Raw genomic sequence first — 16,759 nt, 5'->3', positions numbered from 1 at the left:
GTTTTCGAGAAAATTGCAAAAAACCCTGTATTTGAGAATATTTTCGCCATTTTAGCCGCCATTTTGAATTGCATCAGATCGAAATTGTTCGTGTCGGATACTTATATCGTAAGGACCTTAAGTTCCAAATTTCAAGTCATTCCGTTAATTGGGAGATGAGATATCGTGTACACAGACGCACATACACTCATACACACACACACACATATACAGACCAATACCCAAAAACCACTTTTTTGGACTCAGACCTTGAAACGTACAGAAATTTAGAAATTGGGGTACCTTAATTTTTTTCGGAAAGCAATACTTTCCTTACCTATGTGTCACCTGGTCATATGGGACATATATATGAATCATATATTTATCTCATATTGATCAGGATTTTAGAGTTTTAATTTAGAAAAGTTTAATGAACAGTGTTTTTGTCTTTGAACAATTTGTGTCAGCGACAGAAAGATTGTTTATTTCATTTATCAAAATTATTGTAGCTTCTCTTTTGTTTTTGATAACAAACGTGCTCGCTTGTGCGACTGATAAAAATATGTATTTGAAATGGCTTCATGTTTGGCATTGACTGAGTTATATATTAATACCCAAAATTTTACTTTTGTGTGGTGTGTGAGCTCGTTCGTTAGGACTGTGAGTAAAGTCCGGCTGTTCTGGTGAAGGGGATAGATTTTGTTCTTGTTTTATAATACAGTTTTCCTGTCACAGTTCGGGCAGTTTAAAGAGAATTGTATTATTGAATAGGAAGGGATCTGAACCCACTTCATTAGATCAGTTTTTTTTTTTTTTTTAATTAATAATTAACGTCGCGTTTCAACCAGTGGATGCCAAATTGGGAAGCCATTTTCATAAAGGTAGGTGACTACTGAGTCATTGTTTTAAATTTTTCATAACCACAACAAATGAATCTTCACTAGCAGCAAAGCGAGTAGCCCTTGAAATATTCATCTGTTTATTATTATTTCATTATTTCTAATTATAATTCTAATTTTGTACAAATAATTTATTGTTTGTTTTAAATATCAAAAACCTGTACGATCTTTTCTTGTTTTTCATTTTCCCACCCTTACATATTCAGTGAAGGCACATTTTGCTTACATATTGGGTGGAGGCTTCTCCCGCCTTCCACATCTTGCTTACATATGGTAATAGGGCAAGGAAAGTAAAATGGCAAGCGTGTGTAAAAGACTTTGTTTTTCCCCGTTTCTCTAGCAACGAATTCGAATATGATGAAACCTATTCGTGTCGAGGGGGCGTTCGGTGCTATGCGGTTGCTATTCGGTACCGAATTCAAACCGAATCATCGTTTCACACTTATCGGAATTTGCCGAAAACGAAACGAACCGAAAGTGTGTGAAAGTAGCGTCTCGCCAGCAACGAATTGAAACCTGATGGAATTTATTAGTGTCAAGTGGGCGTTCGGTTCTATGCGGTTTCTATTCGGTACCGAATTCAAACCGAATTACCGTTTCACACTTATCGGAATTTGCCGAAAACGAAACGAACCGAATGAATGTGAAACTAGCCTTATTAGTCACAAAATAGCCGTTTAACAGAAGAAAATTAAAACTATCTGAAAAATTATTCAACATAGTAAACTCATTTTTCTAGAAGTAATTCTTTTATAAGCTCATTGAATCATCGACATATTTCTCCAATCATTAAAAAATACGTAATTCTATAAAATTACAATCGATAATATGATAAATATTATTGGAAAATGTGAAATATGTGAGTAGATAAGAGAAAAAATAGTTACACTTTTCAACTCTTAACTAAGTTTACTCATAAGGGTTAAATTGGCCAAACACACGGGCGATTCATGGGCTAAAAATACTATCAAGAGTAAAATGGCTCGCATCTATAAAAAAACTACCATCTTACTGAAAAAAAACTTGAAAGTAAGTTGCTTGTTTAAAAGATGCATGGAAATTATAGACTTCTATAGGATTCACGGCAGAAGAATGATTTGCTATGACAGTGATTCTACAAACAAATTTATTCATGTAATTCTAGATTTATGTACAAAAAAACTTACCTGTTCATCACGGAACATTTTCAGTCTCAAAATCTTTCCACAGAGGATATTATGTACAAAATATTTTCCCACTAGTAAGCCACAGATTATGGCACAAAGCCACATAATCACCTGAAATGGAAAACTCTGAATTAATATGCATCAACTAGAAAGGATATTGAACAGTTTCACAGCAAACGTTACTCTGAATTTTTAAAGAAAACCTGGAATTGTTGTTTTTTATATATTATTGTAAACATTTTATACACTATGGATCAGTTGCTACATATCCTGACACCAGACCTGAGCCAGCCTCTACATCCATAAACAAAGCCGTAGTGCATTCGTGTAACGTCAGCACAGGTAGGGCTCCTACACCAATAAAATACTAGCTGATATCAGCTGAAATCAACGAATTTTTATTGGTGTAGGAGCCCTACCTGTGCTGACGTCACACGAATGCACTACGGCTTTGTTTACGGAGGTAGTGGAGTGATCCGTGGTCTAGTGGATAGAGTGCTTGCGTAGCAGCACAGAGATCCCGGGTTCAAACCCTCTCAATACCAAAAGTTTTTTAACCAAATCACTCCCGTGTTATCGGATGGGCACATTAAACTGTCGGTCCCGGCTAAAGTATGACAGTCGTAAGGCCCATTGACGGCTTAAATTATATATTCAGGCGGTGAGACCTTCCCACAAGGGACTCTCCACCAACAAAAGCCATACGAATTTAATTTAATTTTACGGAGGTAGTGAGCCAGCCCGGTCACTCGATATTATTATTATACACTATTTATATTGAATAAATACATATGATTTGTTTAAAAATGAATGATAAATTGTTGCATACCTTTATCAAGGCCCATCTCCATTCAGGTGGATATTTAGTGAGGACAAAGCTGAATACATTTCCCACCATTGGTATCACAGATTCTGTAAAAGAACATAGTTTTGAAAATCATAAATGTAGCAAAAATTATTCATGTCTAGCAGTATTTGAAGAAGTTGACAAAGTTTTGCCTTGATTTGTGATTTTGTCAAGCATTGAATAAATTATGCAAATAGAATAATAATATTGTTATGAAAGGACTAATTAGAACACAATTGCGACAAAATCTCCAAGCTCAAATCAAAACAAAGATACCTAAATCATTGCCAAAAAATTAATACAAATTTGGAATGTGCTAAGCATATATGAACAATAATTCTACAAATCTAAGACTTTCCAATCAGACAGGCTAATTATTTTCAAAAATCATGTTAAAAAATTGATACAAATTTGAAATGTACTGGGCATATATAAAAAATAATTCTACAAATACAAGACTTTCCAATCAGACAGGCTAATTATTTTCCAAAATCATGAAACACATAACATAATCAAAGTACATACCATAATGTTTGTAAACACATAATATTTTTTAAATAACATTTTTGTTAAAAATGTATTTATTATTTGTTCCAATTCTATGGATTTCAATCACAAGTAAATGATTATTGAACATTTCAAGTTTAACCTAAAAAGGGCCGCACTGTGAAAATTTATATAAAGTCTTATATTATGCTTTGAGAAAGTTATGTATTATCATGTTTGTATTCTTTGTAAATTGCAGTAAAATGAATAAATAATTATAATTATTACATCGAATTTATGAAAGCTTATACTTGTACAGCAAATCAAGTTTAACTAGTAGTTCTGTGAACAGTAGACCTCACGCAGTATTCTCATCCACAAGTATCTGATTGTAACTATAGACCTTAATGGAAATACAGCAATAGACTGGCTTCTCCACACATCTGTGTAATCACTTGGCAGCTGATTTATGATGAATAATTCTATAGTCTGATTTTTACTCTAATATTGGCGTATGAAGGAGGCTCCTTTTTCCTTTTATATTATCCTTGAAATGCAAAATTCCCAAAAACCTTGTATATACGTCGACGCGTAATTAAAAAAGGAACATACCTGTCAAATTTCATGAAAATCTATTACCGCGTTTCGCCGTAAATGCGCAACATATAAACATTTAAACATTAAGAGAAATGCCAAACCGTTGACTTGAATCTTAGACCTCACTTCGCTCGGTCAACAATTTGTGGAACGCTAGGCGGTTCAGTGGGTATGCAACAAATCAGATCAAATTCATTCAATAAAAATTCATACAAGATATTCACAAAAATATAGAACAAGTTTACAAGTGTTGAAGGTGTGGCTATGCCGGGGACGCACGACAATGTCAAACTCCTGCTACATGGCTAGTCTGCCAACTCAGGAATAGACAGTCCCACACAAGGTGCCCTTAGCTTGCTAGGCTCGTACCTGTGCGTAGATATTATAGATATAATAGAGATATTATAGATATTATGCGTATATATATATATCTGTACGTAGATATGTTTCCCTTTATCGAGAAAAATCCGATCAGTGATCAATTTTGATTGGAGTTTGCGTCACGTGATACCCTTGCTATTCTTGTAGTCTCGAGTCTACGCACAGGCCACAATGCCCATGTAGGCTCATTCCGTAATGTATAATATTGTAACCGGTGGAGGTATTTTTAACCCTACACCACACCTGACATCATTTCTGCAACCGGTGACATATTTGTCTCTATTGAGTTAACCTTCCAAAATATGAAATATATAAGAATACATGTGGTTCGATAGTCATTCTTGCAGACTATACCACCGCTGGCCACCAATGTGAACGGAGGGGGGTTGTTTCTTCTTTTCTTTAATATTTGCTAAAATTATGCTATAAAATCTCTATTTGAATCCTTGAATGGTTGGGAGCTTTTAGTGGATTTGTTCATTCAAATGCACAGATTATCATCATTATCTAATTGTCACCTATTTTAGCAACTATAGTAACTACGAGCCAGGAACTTCAATGAAAAAAATACTTTTAAAATTTAACCTCAGGTTTATTGAACTCATTAACGAATCAATAGAAATCATGTCAAATTTTCCAGAGTTACTCAGTAACTGATTCATAAAAAAAGGTATATACCAATTAATTCAATCTATACATTTTGGGAACCTGCTAACTTGCTGCATTTGAATTTGGGCCTCGGTCATTCTATGAAACTAAATTTTGAGCTTAATAAGAAAAACAACAAAAGTTTGGCACTCACCATTTTAACAATATTCAAACTTGGACTCTTCAGAAACACTCACATACGCTATAATAAAACTCACTATACTTGAACTCACACGCACAAATAATTTCCTAATTCTACTCCTACTAACTCCATAAAATTTGGTTTTCTATTCAACTAGATAAAAATTACTGATGACTGAAAGTTAAACAACTTGTCCCTCTGAATGGGAAATGAGCCCATTCAGAGGACCGAGGCTCGCACACCGTTACATGTTTTTCCGTTCACGTCTCAATACCAACTGTGGCCTCTTCACTGAAAATTGTTCCCCCTCCACGAGCGTTGAGCATAACTTCCAGTGGAAAAGCCAAAGCTGCAAAAAGGTCAATGCTCGTACAATTTTCAAATACAGTGGCTTTTTCGACATGAAATTGAAACTGCACTTGGAAAATGCACGAAAATTGCTTTAATTTTGACAACTAGGCAACAAGTTGGCAAATTCCAACAAGACAGAGTCAATTCTCACACTAAAAACGCAGGGTTCAACAAACAGTAAAATCAAAGTTCATTTCAGTTCAAAAACCTGAAAAACAATATAAGAAACACAAAAACAACTACAATAATACCCTCTCAATATCACACTATTACAATATGAAACCCTAATTTAAGTACTTAATTATTTTGTATTTTATAGTTCATTTTATTTATCATTTTTGTACTTGCTTTATTGTGGAATAAAGAAGATTCTTGATTGATTGATTGATTGATTAATACGAATATTAACCAACTCTATTCTACTTCAATCCTGGGTTATGAAAAGGAGACGTGGCTGCGCTACCTGCTCAAAAATGTTCAACCTCCAACTCTCGACTACCGTACTCTATTGTCCTCTGATTTCGTTTCATTGCCCTCATTTGTGGCTCCTTCTCGTCGTATGGAAGCCACTTATAGCTGGTAGCGAACACCAACGTATCTATTACTTTGCACCTTACATCTGTTACTTATATTTTTCCTACAGTTACCTTGAAAAGTGACGATTCCTGCACTGATTACAGAACGCAAAGATTCACTTTTCCGCTCTAGTGCGGGAAAAATCTTTTCTGCACTCCAGATTTGCAACATGACAAAACAAAATAGTTAGTGGGTTAAATGGAGGATTAGTGCACGAAAACAAAAATTGAGTTGGTAACAATGACTGTGGTTAGATTTAGATGAGAATAATTTCAATGGCTACCCTACATTTATGATAAAATCCCAATCTAGAAATCCAAAACAAGAATAATGTTCATCTAAATCATAATTAAATAATCATCATTTACGAATTCTCATCATTTAATAATAAATAATAGTTCTTTTCTATTGATAATAATTATCAATAATAATTATTATTATTTCAACTGCAAGAAATGAGAAAAGTAGCAAATATACATTATAAAATTCGAATTTTGAGGTTAAATGATTACCGTTCGATATTCATATAAATAGAAATAATAAAAAACATAACAATACTACAATAAATATTCTCTGTTTTCTATGTTATTTTTATAAATATTTCTCAGTTTACATTGAGCATTTTTTTCGGTAATTTGAGCAAAAGTCTAAATTTCTGAATCGTGTTTCAGTAATTTTTAGCTGGATGAAACAAACTTAGGTACGATTCTTCCCGCTAGGTCGCGCGCTTATCGGTTCAGCCATCTTGTTGTGTTCAGCCATTTTGCAGCTCGGTTCAGCCAACAAGCTGCTGGCGTGTATGTTGAATGTGAATTTTTTGTTCTATCTGTATTTTTTCTGATTCTTGAATGAATAAAAATGAGAATTTTGGCTGAGAATTTTCAACTTCAATTGGATTATTAATTTTTAAATGAAATAAGGTTGTTATTAATAACAGCATCTCACACACAAACATTTGATGGATTTCAGTCATCATTTTACCCATAATCATTTAATCAACCACTTCTCATATTCAATGGTAACTGTAGGAAAAGTTCAATGTGAAATACGTGAGCAAAGTTCGTCTGCTGCACTCAAGAAGCCATTCCGCCCTCGCCTACGGCTCGGGCGTAAACGTTTCTTTCGGTGCAGCAAACTGTCACTTTGCGCACTAGTTGCACAAATAACTATTCTGCAATTGAATCTAAAGTGAAGTACTTTTACTTTCCTTTCCCTATTACCATAGGTAAGGAAATTATTGCTTTCCGAAAAAAATTAAGGTACCCCAATTTCCTAATTTCTATACGTTTCAAGGTCCCCTGAGTCCAAAAAACTGGGTTTTGGGTATTGGTCTGTATGTGTGTGCGTGTGTGTGTGTGTGTGTGTATGAGTGTATGTGCGTCTGTGTACACGATATCTCATCTCCCAATTAACGGAATGACTTGAAGTTTGGAACTTAAGGTCCTTCCACTATAAGGATCCGACACGAACAATTTCGATCAAATGCAATTCAAGATGGCGGCTAAAATGGCGAAAATGTTGTCAAAAACAGGGTTTTTCGTGATTTTCTCGGAAACGGCTCCAACGATTTTGATCAAATTCATGCCTAAAATAGTCATCGATAAGCTCTATTAACTGCCACAAGTCCCATATCTGTAAAAATTTCAGGAGCTCCGCCCCATCAATGCAGATAGATTCTCAATTATCAGGCTTCAGATACAATTGAAACAAAAAAATCAAGTGGAGTAGATTGAGCATGAAAATCTCTACAATTAATGTTCAGTAACATTTTCACCTAAAATTGGAAATAAGCTTTGAATTAGAGAAAATGTGATTATTCAATTGCAAATTATTGTTGATTCTATTAAATCATTCACTATGAAGAGATAGCAGACCTCATGTGTGTCTCCAGCGTTATTGCCCTGTCACCAGCTGGCTCAAATCTCTGAATAGTAAACTTGAGATGCGCGGGAACACTAGCGTCAGGTGATCAATTTTCATAACGGCAAGGAAAGTTGTGTGAGTGCGCCACATCAGATTTTTATTATTTCCGAAGGTTCATTTGATGAAACTCAACTTTTTCACTAGATGCATAGTAGTTTCTACTGAGTGAGATAGTTTGACACTATATGCATGGCCTCCTCTATTACAAGGCCCCGGCCCACGATATTGCAACGTGATTGGTGAAAACGATTTAAAAATACCAGCTGATCTTTTTCACTTATCAATTGTATTAGATTCTAGGCCTACACTGCGACGTTGCAGTATTGTAGGCCAGGGCCTTTTATTAGAGGTGGCTATGCTATCTGTCACGGGAACGCGGAATTAGAAATGCCATGTACATTTGAGTTCTGGACATTACCAAATCTCGTTACAGCTACTAGAAGTTGCTATTCTGGCTGCTTCATATACTGCGCTATTCAACTCTACCAAAGAAGAATATAGCATAAGTAGATATCCAATGGTATTAGTTGTTCATGTTCCACATTTGAAGCCGTTTTTTTGTCCGTCCGGCCGTCCGAGTATGAATAATTCCATTAGAACTCATAGAAAGAATATTTTCACTGAATACTCTGATACGGACTCTCATACTCATACCATAGAGAAAAGATAAGAAGATATCCCATGACATAGGTCGTTTATGTTCCAAATTTCAAGAAGATTTTTTGTTCATTCAAGCCGATTATTGTCGACCCCTATCTATTATCACTGATTTGGTCGGGTGAGAGCGTGAGAGCGGCACAGTATGAGAGACTACCAGCGTCACATAGCTTCACGAAAAATAACTAACAGGACAATCAGCTTGAGTAAAAAGCGAAAATTGGAACATAAACGCCCTATAGCATTGGATATCTTCATATTCTATATTTTGTCTATAAATCTATTGAATGTATATCTATCCACCCACCCAACAGCAACACTATGCGGAATGGGATTCAACAGTAATCGGTTTAAGTTAACAGTGAAATTTGGTACATAAACAACCTATACCATGGGATATCTTCTCGTGCTATATTTTGTGTATGACTCTACCATATTTATTTATTCTCCACCCACCAGTATGACTATGCGAAATGGTATCTGACAGTAATCGGCTTGAGTTAACAGTGAAATTTGGAACATAAACAATCTATAGCATGGGATATCTTCTTATGCTTTTTTTTTTGTCTATGACTCTACTGAATGTATCTATCCGCCACTTGCCAGCATGACTATGCGAAATGGGATTCAACAGTAATCAGCTTGAGTTAACAGTGAAATTTGGAGCATAAATTGTTATTATTATTATTATTGAAGGGACGGATTCAAGGAACCAAAGGTCAAAGAACCTCACACGTCAACCGAAGCTTATTGTGTGTCCCAAGTAGTATGTTAGTTGGGAAAACCAATAACTGTGTCCTTTACAAGAGCCAGGAGTTTTCCCCTATGCTAACATACTATTTGGCAGTCTCTTCAGACTGATTAGTCCTCGTAACCTACGTGAGTTCCACTCCTGGCCTTCTTTGAAAGTCCTTCCGCTGAGGAAGGGGTGGCCAAGTTGCCTCTAGGGCACCTGGCCACCCTTGACTCAGCCTCTTGACCCATATATTTGTGCCTGTTGTTCACCCTTCTCTGGTCTCTTGGGTTTTTCTTTTTGCCCCTCCGAAACTCTGCAGGGTCAAAAGCCTCACCTCTCCCAAGATTTTGGCCTAAATGGCCGCCCTTCTTTGAGCAGTGGTGAGGTTTGGTCTCTTCACCCACAAACTGGTGACCTACGTGAGTTCCACTCCTGGCCTTTTTGTAGGTCCTTCCGCTGAAGAAAGGGTCGCCAAATTGCCTCCAAGGCACCTGGTCAGCCTCGACTCAACCTCTTGTCCTATTGTGCCTGGAGTTTCACCCATCTGATGGGGCAGATCCCGTGGGTTTGAAGGCAAGACAACTTCTGGAGTTGCCTTGGGGTCCCTTTTAGTCGCCTTCTACGACAAGCAGGGATACTGTGGGTGAATTCTGGTTTTCAACACATTAATGAGTACGATGTTCGACTCAAAGCTCCCCCAACCCACAGGGGGCTTGCAACATAAAAGACCTATACCATGGGATATCTTCTTATGGTATATTTTGTCTATGACTACTGAATGTATATATCCTCTACCCACCAGCATGACTATGCGAAATGGGATCTTCGGCGAAGAGCAGAAAGTTGCAGAATATGACTGTGTAGGTGGCGAAGAGGCGCAGGTAGGGGTGCTGGAAGTAGTAGCGCAGATCCTGCTGGGTGTCCTCCCTGAGCCCCCCCTGGCCCCCAGGGGGCGTGGAGGCGGTGCCCCCCAAGTCATCGGCCCCCTCTGCTGTCAGCACCTTGTCTCGCCATTCGCGTGCCTCCTCGCGACTCGCGATGCTGCGTCGGCGCTGTAGCGACACACTCTCCTCCCAGCTGCTCGTCTTGCGTTTGCGACCCGAGCATGCGATCTGTCAACCAAATCAGTCAATAATTTATTTCTATTATAAAAATTACATAAAATAGATAAAAATTACTCTGTTGTATATCCATACTTTTTCACTGTTAAAATTAAACTTGAATTTTAAAAAAACACTTTTGAAGTGAAAATACAGACTGTCTGATTATGACCAACAACAGGTCGAAACGATCGTCACTACAAAAGTAAGTGTATTTTCACTTCAAAAGTGTTTTTTAAAATTCAAGTTTAATTTTAACAGTGAAAAAGTATGGATATACAACAGAGTAATCACGCCGAGAGGAGAAAATGGATCCATGCATACAGGAACACTCATATCAAGGTTATGAAAACATCCCTTTCCATTTCATTCAACCAGTTTTGTCTACACAATAACATTATTCCTAACTATGCAAAAATCAGTATAAAAAATCAAAACTCCCCTGCTCAAAAAACTAAAAAAAACAAGCTCAGAAACTGTACATTAAGAACAGCATTCTTTCACAGTCTGATGATGACCAACAACAGGTCGAAACGATCGTCACTACAAAAGTAAGTGTATTTTCACTTCAAAAGTGTTTTTTAAAATTCAAGTTTAGATAAAAATTACATTCTAAACCTATTAATAAAGATAAATTAATGAATGTTAGTATCGTTCAAAGAGTTGGAGAAAGATGTTGTCTACTGAAAGAAATAAAAAAAAGAAGAGCACAACTAGTTGGACATATTCTTAGACATGAGGGTCTCACGAAATGAATAATGGAGAGAAGGAATGCGCAAGGAAGGCCAAGACTGGAGTATATAGAACAACTGAAGACGGATCTAAGATGTGCCAACTACAGTGACCGTAAAAGGATGGTGGATGACAGACAGGCATGTAGAGTTGCTGCCAACCAGCCCAACAACTGTTAAACAAAGAAGAAGAGGTACCGTATCTCCCTAAATATTCAAAAATGGAGGTGCTCAGTTCATTGAGGCCAGTGTGAAGTTGGAAGAACATTTTTCAGAAGTACATCGAAAATTGACAATTCTGGATGCAGAATCATTCATTAGTTCTACAGTTCCTGATGAGTTATAACAATAGTTCTATGAAAATAGTCGAAATAGATGGAATATTATTGAAAAAATGTTCATCCAATCTCTACTAAAAAAAGTATTTTCGTTAGCAAGGGTTTCATAAGGTGCCTTTTTCTGATGGCATCATTTTTCAATCAAAATATTGCCAATCATAGTACAGGAGTACTCATATGAGTGCCTATTTTCAATCAAATCAAAAAATCACTTTCTCCCACAAAATGCATTTTACAATTAATTATATAATCATATCAATATTGCAGAAATACCTCTACGAAGACTATACGTCTGTGTATAGAGGTGAGATTAATTTTATAATCTACTTTATTGTGTTTCAAGAGTACGTGGTTTTTATGATTTCGTCCACTAATGCTTCAGAAAAGGCAGTATTAATTCGATCTGTTATTTTCCATATTTATGTAAGCTATTAAATGAAACTAAAATAAAGTTAATAGAATAATTTATTATTATCAACGTTTATTAAATAAATGTATAATTTTTTTTGGAAATAAAATAATACTGACAGTGTTGGAATGCTTGAGCTTGCGCAGTTCCCGGCGAGTGGCGCCGGGACGCTGTCCCTCCCCTTCTCCCGCCCCTTCCCGCACCGTGGCCAGCTGATTTCCCCCACCCCCACTGCTACCACCTCCACCACCGCTCCCGCCCCCAATCGGTGTTCCGTCATCTTCAGACAACAACGGCTCTAGTACTCGCAGCTCTATGCCACCTGCAACAAAATATTCATTTATAAAAATTATAATATCTCTTTGTACAAATTGTCGTTTTTTCTTTAGGGCTTCTTTGGGATATAAATAAAAATTGAAATCTAAGTACCCTTTTTATCAATGCTTGATTTATTCATTCATACAATAAGTACATTATGAAAATGATGGGGAGAGAAAAAATAAGGTAACCTTGTGCTATTCCTCTCCCAAATTTAGATAACACATAGTCCGAAATAGGTAAAGTTTTGTAGTTCTTCAATTCACAAAATTTTCAGTCCTCAAGTATTTTCACAAAGTAGATTTTGATAATGGCATTATATAGCCGAAACATGTCGTGATTAAATAATTGACCGAACGTAGTGAGGTCTATGTTTCAACTCGGATTTTCTTTTGTCTGTCTGTATGTAACACGATTACTGCCAAACGCGTTGATAGAATTCGATGGGATTTGGCAGGAATATTCCTTTTTCAACTGCGCGTCGATGTATACACAAGGTTTTTTGAAATTTTGAATTTTAAGGATAATATGAAAAGAAAAGGAATTCCTCTATACTCTGATATTACTATATAATTATATATAATCTACTTTGAAGATAGGACTAATCAGACTATAGAATTATTCATAATCAATCAGCTTACAAGTGGATTATTCATTGCATGCATTACACAGATGTCTGGCCGTGTCCATTTCTATAAGGTAGGGCTCTAATATCTTTCATGATGCGTGCCCATCAGTATCAATATTCACACATTTGAAAAACGAATTTAATAGGTGATTGAAAATAAAATGAAATTAATGAACTGAATAATGAACAAAAAATAATTTTAAAATAGTTGAGAAATATTTTTATCATGGAAAGATTATCACGGAACTGGATAAATTATCATATGGGATACAAATTCGAACGTGAACTGAGTTTACTAACATAAGTGAGTTTTTGATCTTGGAGAAATCAAATAACAGTTTTTAAGAGTAAATTATGATTCAACTGTAAATTGTGATTCAACTGAATCAACTAGAACAGGTGAGATCAGATACTTCTGGAGAGAAAATTGCGTGAGATCTACTGTTCACAGAACTATAAGTTTAAAAAAGGTATTTGAATTTTAATTTTTATTTATATCATTGTACAGTACGCGTCCCTTAGTTTTGCCTCCTTGACTTTGGAACGGCATCAAGGACAAGGTGTGGTTCGCGGGGTAGTATTCACGGCTTTGCAAAAACATCAGACCTCAGAGACCATAGGTCTCCAGATGGAGGAAGCTCCCTACACACAGAGATTCTTCATGAATGAGAGAGTTGCAACGTGTCACCAACAATGGAAAGAGCATGTTGAACGAATGTAAGCTGATAGGGTGTGTTGTGCTAAAAGGACGTAACTCTAAAAAGCTCCTTGTATATCTTTCCGGATGCAACACGTTGATTTTGTGAAGATACAAAAGAGCATCTGTTGCTTATGGAAAGATACATTGAAGCTCCTTGTGTATTTTTTCGGATGCAACACGTTGCTTTTGAGGAGATACAAAAGAGCATCTGTTGCTTATGGAAAGATCCTAAATTGAAGCTCCTCGTGTATATTTTCGGATGCAACACGTTGCTTTTGAGAAGATACAAAAGAGCATCTGTTGCTTATGGAAAGATCCTACATTGAAGCTCCTTGTGTATATTTTCGGAAGCAGCACGTTGCTTTTGAGAAGAAACAAAAGAGCATCTGTTGCTTATGGAAAGATACGTTGAAGCTCCTTGTGTATATTATTGGATGAGACACTTTGCTTTTGAGAAGATACAAAACAGCATCAGTTGCTTATTGGAAGATACATCTTCAAAAATGTTCTATGTTTTTGAACGGGTAGTATTATTGTAGTCTAGTTGCACTCTGACGATAGGCAAAGCTACATGACCTGGACTGATATTATAGTTATTTGTGGATGTTTGTAAAGCAAGATTCACATTATAGTGTCAGTGGAAATGATAGGAAGATATTGTTGCCACTTTACCTTTCCCAGCACCTTCGACAGATGGATGTGATTCAAATCATAAAATCATTTTAATTCTTGATTCATGTTCATAATGATATCTCAAATACTGGGTGCCCCACGAAGAGGTTTCCACGTTCATTCTTATATTGCGTGCCCAGTCTTGCACCGATTTTTTTTAAATTTTACACAGTTTACAAAGTAGGTTCTGAAAATATTCTGATAAAATTTCAGCTCTCTAACCTTCGAACAAAATGGCGGCATATTGAAAATATTACCAATTCGCTTACTACTTTTATGAGTTATTATCTTATTTGTTTACTAAGTTGCAGTAGTATTGCCTCATTTGATGGTACCAGAAACGGTTCAAGCAATCTTCCAACAAGATGGTGCTCCACCTCATTTCGCAAATCATGTTAAGCAATTGACAAAAACTTCATGACAAACTAAATGACAAACTTCATATGGCCGTTGGATTGGTTGTGGAAGTGATTTTTTAGATTGGCCGGGGTGGCCAATGATTGATCGGGGTGATCACCAGATTCAACTGCTTGTGACTTCTTTTTATGGGTTTACACCCATAAATTCAATAATGATGAGGAACTAAAACGATCAATAGAAGAGGAACTTCTCCGGATACCGCGGAGTTTCTTTGTAAGAGCTTACGAATCATTTATTAAGCGCTGTTATCAGTGTTTAGTTGTGGATGGTTTTCAATTTCAATAATTTTGGACTTTTAAGGTTTTTTATAAGGCCTTGTTCTAGTTGTTTCATTCAAAAGTTATATTGCCCTAAAGTGCAACAATAAAAATATTTTATAAAACCAGAAACACCTTTTTAATGTTTTTAACGTATCGTTTTTCAATATGCCACCATTTTGTTTCTACAAAGGTTAGGGAGTTGAAATTTTCCCAGAATATTTTTAGAACCTACTTTGTAAACTGTGTAAAATTTAAAAAAGTTCGGTACATGAATGGGCACATAATATAAAATCAAACGTGTAAACCACTTCGTGGGACACCCGGTATATTATACATATTCTCCAAGAAAATATAATATATATTTTCATGATTGAATAATAAATTTTCATGAATATTTTGGTAGTTCATCATATTACTACCAAATCTACAAGCAATTTGACAACGATGCGGAATTGGAAAATTATCCAAGTGCTGAATTTATAACATGAGGTGCCAACTTTATAACTTCAGGTGCCAACTCTATAACTTCAGGTGCCAACTTTAAAACTTCAGGTGCCAACTTTATAAATTCAGTTGCCAATTTTATAACAAGAATCTCACTATAAATGATTAGTAATTATGTACTCGTTGATAGTTACTTGATTCTACACCATTTCACTAATATGACACGCCGCAGCTTGAGAAATAATATAGACAATGTAATAGACAAAAAAATTATATAAATAAACTTGAAGAATACATTTTTTTACAACGACACTGCGGTCTTCAATAAAAGGTTTTTACTTTTCATATAAATCAATAAAGCTTTATTTACTTCAAAGTATACTTAATATTTGAGAGAACACTCACATGCAATCTTGCGAGTGCAAAGTCTAGTGCATAATATGTCAAGATGCAATCTGTAATTTTACAATCTGAACATTCATATGTGATTTCACAAACAACCACTTCTTTGTAATGTAAGCTTTGCATGAGAATTTTTTTTTAATTCATACAGTTGATGCAACTAGGAACTTTCTGCGTTATTGTGGAATTAGCTTATGGAGCAATATTACCATGTTCATTTGGTTTTGTTAGTTACAAAGTTTTTCTCCATTTGTTGTAGATTAACAGACTCCCTCTCTCTGTTGTAGATTAACAGAATATGGGGCCGAAGCTTGGACATGGACATTGACTACACGAGAAGAAGGTCTGCTTCAGAGATGGGAAAGAAAGATTTTAAGAAGAATTTTTGGAGCAATCAAGGAAAATGAAATATGGAGGATAAGAACAAACGAGGAACTAGGAAGATTGTTCGAAGAGACCAGTATTTTATCTGTTGTGAAAAGTATGAGGCTGAGATGGGCTGGTCATGTGTGCAGAATGCCGGAAGGGAGGGTGCCAAGAATGGTGCTGGAATGCAAACCTGGAGGAAGAAGACTACAAGGAAGACCAAGAAAGCGGTGGGTTGACGATGTGGAAGAGGATTTGCGAAGACTGGGTGTAAGAAGATGGAGAAGAACAGCAGAATGTCGAGAGGGGTGGAAGGATGTGGTTGTGAAGGCTAAGGCTCTACATGGGCTGTAGTGCCAATAATTATGATGATGATGTTGTAGATTAACGGTTCTCATGACTATAATTGGAAAAATTGGGCGTGTCTAGTTTTGGCCAATGACAGAGCTCATCGTTCATTGGTCAACAGCTCCAATGGCCAATCGTAGGACTTAAGCCACACTATTTAATGGTATTCTGCTGATCAATATTTAAGCTTTCAGTTTACTAGATGTTGTAACAACCAGTACTAGAACCATTACTA

General features: G+C 36.1%; 1 protein-coding gene across 1 annotated transcript in view; it reads right to left on the bottom strand.

Moving 5' to 3' along the window:
* Nucleotides 1–16,759, bottom strand: part of LOC111056664 — a 131,211-nt gene that overhangs the window by 45,613 nt on the left and 68,839 nt on the right. The window contains exons 5-8 of the mRNA XM_039424744.1: nucleotides 12,086–12,288; nucleotides 10,188–10,500; nucleotides 2,874–2,956; nucleotides 2,045–2,155 (exon numbers count right to left, since the gene is read on the bottom strand). Coding sequence (XP_039280678.1) covers nucleotides 2,045–2,155; nucleotides 2,874–2,956; nucleotides 10,188–10,500; nucleotides 12,086–12,288 — 710 coding nt within the window. The remainder of the gene's footprint in view (nucleotides 1–2,044; nucleotides 2,156–2,873; nucleotides 2,957–10,187; nucleotides 10,501–12,085; nucleotides 12,289–16,759) is intronic.

This window comes from Nilaparvata lugens, chromosome 3 (assembly GCF_014356525.2).
Source record: "Nilaparvata lugens isolate BPH chromosome 3, ASM1435652v1, whole genome shotgun sequence".
Classification (NCBI taxonomy): domain Eukaryota; kingdom Metazoa; phylum Arthropoda; class Insecta; order Hemiptera; family Delphacidae; genus Nilaparvata; species Nilaparvata lugens.
This window is presented reverse-complemented; position numbering and strand designations above follow the sequence as displayed.